Source organism: Magnolia sinica, chromosome 14 (assembly GCF_029962835.1).
Source record: "Magnolia sinica isolate HGM2019 chromosome 14, MsV1, whole genome shotgun sequence".
Classification (NCBI taxonomy): domain Eukaryota; kingdom Viridiplantae; phylum Streptophyta; class Magnoliopsida; order Magnoliales; family Magnoliaceae; genus Magnolia; species Magnolia sinica.
In genome coordinates, this window is record NC_080586.1 from 10,979,994 (window position 1) to 10,984,353 (window position 4,360).

At 41.5% G+C, this 4,360-nt stretch overlaps 1 protein-coding gene across 1 annotated transcript; it reads right to left on the reverse strand.

The window, feature by feature from the left end:
* Nucleotides 1–3,595: 3,595 nt before the first annotated feature.
* LOC131226038 (uncharacterized protein At2g29880-like) lies at nucleotides 3,596–4,144 on the reverse strand. The gene is made up of 2 exons (XM_058221688.1): nucleotides 4,061–4,144; nucleotides 3,596–3,937 (listed from the first exon to the last, which is right to left on the reverse strand). Exons 1-2 carry the CDS (start codon nucleotides 4,142–4,144, stop codon nucleotides 3,596–3,598), a joined length of 426 nt encoding a protein of 141 aa, XP_058077671.1.
* Between the last annotated feature and the right edge of the window lie 216 nt (nucleotides 4,145–4,360).

Genomic DNA, 4,360 nt, shown 5'->3' on the forward strand with positions numbered 1-4,360 from the left:
AACTCAACTGGACTTCGAGTCCCATCTTCATCCAGTTGGAAGATATAACCTGCAAATCAAATTTGAATGTCTTTTGATCTAGTTTTAGAGAGATAAGATTGAAGTAAATTAGAATGGATTCCATCACAAAACCATGCCGATGAGACAAAGCAAACAACAGAATTAAACCAATCTACTTCAATCTGAGAGATGTGTGAACGGTAGGAAGGGTGCCGTCATCTAACCATGCCCAGGAGACGATAGTAAATAACAGAGCTTCCTGACTTCATAATCACAAGAGGAAAAGGAAATACTCAAGCCATCGCAGATCTATTGTAATTTCAGTCACAACAAACCATTAACAAATAACGGCATTCCTTAATAATAAACTAGAATCAAATCAGTTCATAACATGAATCAAACCAGTAGAACACTACCCATCACACCACAAGCTTCACCTCTTAGCCTTAACTAAGAGGTTAGCTAACCACAGACATGATCAACTAATTCTAAAAAGAAAAGAAAAGAAAAAAGAAAAACTAAAAAAACTCTCTCTTGCATTCACGTCCACAATCGGATCCCCTTCTCTCTCCCTTTCTTCTCCTTTTATAGCCAAGGTTGTGTCGGTGGAGGTCAGTCGGTGACGTGAGTAAGCTTACGTAGCAACGTGCGCAGCAGGGCCTGCTGACTGACGCTGGACGTTGGTGGGACCCATTTCTTGGAATTACTCACAAGATCTAATCCATTCATTGGATTGTGCACGAAATTTCAGCAAGATATGGGTGATTTTGGAAGGTTATTGACGCGGCCGAAGGTAGTAATCAAGCTATAATCTGTGCAGGGCTATCCGTTTGTAACTGTTGAAACCAGCACGTGTGCGTGCATGAGTGCACAAGGTCAACATGGGTTTGATTAAATCGAGTCACTCTACATGATGGACGGTTCGGATTGAGCATTTGGACCATAATGGAGGCCCACTACAGATCAAACGGTGCTCTATTTCACGCCAAAAGAAACGAAAATTTTCATTTTAAGTCGGTGGTGTCAGAGGGCCCCATGATCGAATTCTAATGGGAAATCCATGCCGTCCATTAGAATCTACTCGAAATTTCAGTAGGAAGTGACTGCTTTTGGATTGCTTTTGATGCGTTCCACTTGATTTTCTGCTCTACCGTCCATTCCGCTTTTGAACAGTTGAAAAACCAATCTTCATTGTCTTATTCAATTCTGTCACCTAAGCGTGGCTGAGAGGGACCTTGTTAGTCTCATGGACGGTCCAGATCAGACCTTTGATACACAGTGTTGGCCCACAAAGATCACAGCGAAAGTCCCTGTTACGCACGCTGGAACGAAAACGGAATTTCCGTTTTTAGGAAGGAGCTCGTTGCCGTACACAACTAGTGCACTTGTGCACTATGCACACCCAACTCAGGTGGGTTCCACTATGATGGTTCTAGAAAATCAGCTCCATCCATCCGTCTTGTCTCCTCATATAATGTGTTGAATCCGAAGTTGAGGCGTATCCAGATAGCATGTGGACCCCACTCAATGAATTGTGGGGCTGATCCATCCGTTGGCCCACTTTCAGAGATATTCCATGGCTGAAATTTTACATGTACGGTTAATTTATGGTCTCCAGGCCATGTATGAAGTTTCGTGTCAATCTAATGGCAGGAACCCTGTGATCTTGCATTCTGGACCAATTTTAGACCTTTTTAACATGAATGGCTTGATCTTCTCGGATCCCTGGCATGTAAATCCGTTGATTTTGGTCCCATGGAGTCCGCATCTTGCCTTGGTGAATTCTGAGCGTTAATTCCATGCTTTTAGCATCCTTTCTACTCCACGCTCCTAGATTCACCTTGCATCACAAACACGATTAAAATAAACCGTTAAGCAGTGTCATGTTCGTAAATCCATATAGTAACTTGGGTCTAATATGCAATATTTGACCCTCAACAATGAGCCTCCCCATAGTGACCAGTGAGCAACCCAAACTCGTGAGCCGAATATAGTGGTGTATGGGACACCGTATTCAAGCTGTTAGCCTACGATCAGGTGACGTGCCTCTCGTAGCAACCTCGAGTTTAAATTAGGATTACGTTGAAGTGACGAACCTCCCGTAGTGACCTGCTGCTTTTCAATCAGGGGTGATGTTGCCCTATAACTTGCTTATCGTATGTGATTAACTAGGATTGACGACCCTACATGGATCATTGTTTGGGTAAATAATATAAAGGGAGGTACCTTAGCTTTCCGAATCTGCTGTATGAATAAGCCTAATCAAGAACTCGGCTATGCACCGCATTCCATGTGCTTTGGCAATGAAGGCACAGTGGGAGTAGCATGTGCGACCGTGAGATGGTGTCACTAAGGGAGTGCAGGCGAGGGCATGCATCATCATAGCATATCATTCCTGCATTAACAAGAGTACTTAGGACATGATTGTTGTACTGCTTTATCATTACTGCTTGACTGAATTAATAACATGTTAACTTTTGCTTTATAGTTTCATTGAATTAGCTACTCATTCCCACCTGGGATGGTATTTTAAAACACCAACCAGATTATGGTTTAGATGCAGGTGCTGAGGAAGTCTATGCTATGGAGCAAGACTACATGGATAAGGAGGAGGAGTTCTCCTACTTTCAATTATCAGGTGGGTCGACGTAGACCTCATGCTGATACACAGGGAACACTAGGATTTTGGCTTAGTTGAACACTTTACATTTTCCCTTTTTGTATATTTTGAAACAATATTTGTATATATTCAGCCTGATTACATACTCATACTCTAGAGTTGGTAAAACACCCACATATTTAAGTATAATGTTTTTGCCTTCCGCTTGCTTAATTCAATTATATCCAAAGTATGATATGTTGTTTTAGTATAATCTCACTCATGTTTAATGCACTCATATGGACAACATTTAAACATCATTATCTACATTGCATAAGTGATGCGTTGGAACTCAGGAGTTGAGCTTTGCTCGACCCCTGATTTTCAGGGCGTTACACCACAACAGTATAGACATTGCAACAGTCGACTATGCATGCGTTCAGAGGAAGATACATTGTTGTACCTGCACTTATGAGCTTCACAAGAAGCCCAATTTTAGTTAGATAAGAGAAAAAATAGATTATCGAGCAAGATATATTAAAGATGGTGCGACCATCAGTTAGAAAATTTTGCAGCAAGTCCATAGAGCAGAGTGTTGTGTGCTCATTGAGCATTCAAAATATCCATCCCCAATCCACTTTAACATATACACAAACAGAATAAAAAAAGAGTTTAGTTGTTTAAGATTCCAAATGCAGCCAAGCAGAACTATTTCAAATAGGGGGATTGCGGTCGAGGAGCTTTTGGACCCACTCCTTCCTCCTCTCATGCCCCATTTTTTATGAAAAAACCTGCACTGACAATATCTTCCTGCATCAACTGAACAGCACAGACCTGTTCCTCATGGCTGAGACCATCCACTTCCTTTAGTATGTCCAACAACTTCTGTAGTCGGGTCATAGTTTTGCCTTGCGCCATCATAATGTTAAGGGTCTTGACAGCCTCAGCTATTTCGTCCATCTTATCACCAATGTGATCACTTGGCTTACCCCTTTGTCATCGGGCAATGCCAGTAGCGGTGTTTTGACTATTTCTAGACCCAAGCGAGGTCTCCATAGGCCCTTTATTGACCCTCTGGGACCGATGTTGTGATCCCTCGTTGAGATGAAATGGCGCACCACTTACATGGTCATCCTCATCATCTAAAGATATGTGAACAGTTTTAGTTCTATTATCATCAGAATCGAGTTCATCTCTTCCACGACGTCTACTGAAAAGAGGAGATGAGTACGTTGTGCTAGCAAATGAGCCATGAGCACAATCATTACCAAACATATATGCCAAATCATTGTATTTGTCAATGTATTTGCCACGCACTCTCTCGGAGTATGGGTGAGACTGCAAAACCATATTAGTATATTAGCATGGCTGAAAATATATCAACAGATATATATAAAATAAAACCTCACAATAGTGTATTAAAGGGGCATTGCTGTTGAGTGATATGCTCATGTTACTTACCACAATGTAGCCGTCCCAGACATCATCTGTAGCGACAACCATTTTTAAGTCAGCATCCCACCCAAAGCCACTGGCATTAAGCATGTCCTTCACTGCCTAATAAAATCTCTTTAATGTACAGAGACGGTTAGAAATATGTTTATTCTCTAACTGGACCCCATATCTATTAAATATTTCAGTGATGGTTGCCTTATAGGCTTAGGGCTTAAAACCAATATCACTTTTTCGACCCAGATAAACTTGTTCCACTAATGCATCAACCAATGCATTATCCATTGGATTGCTCCATTGAATGCACAC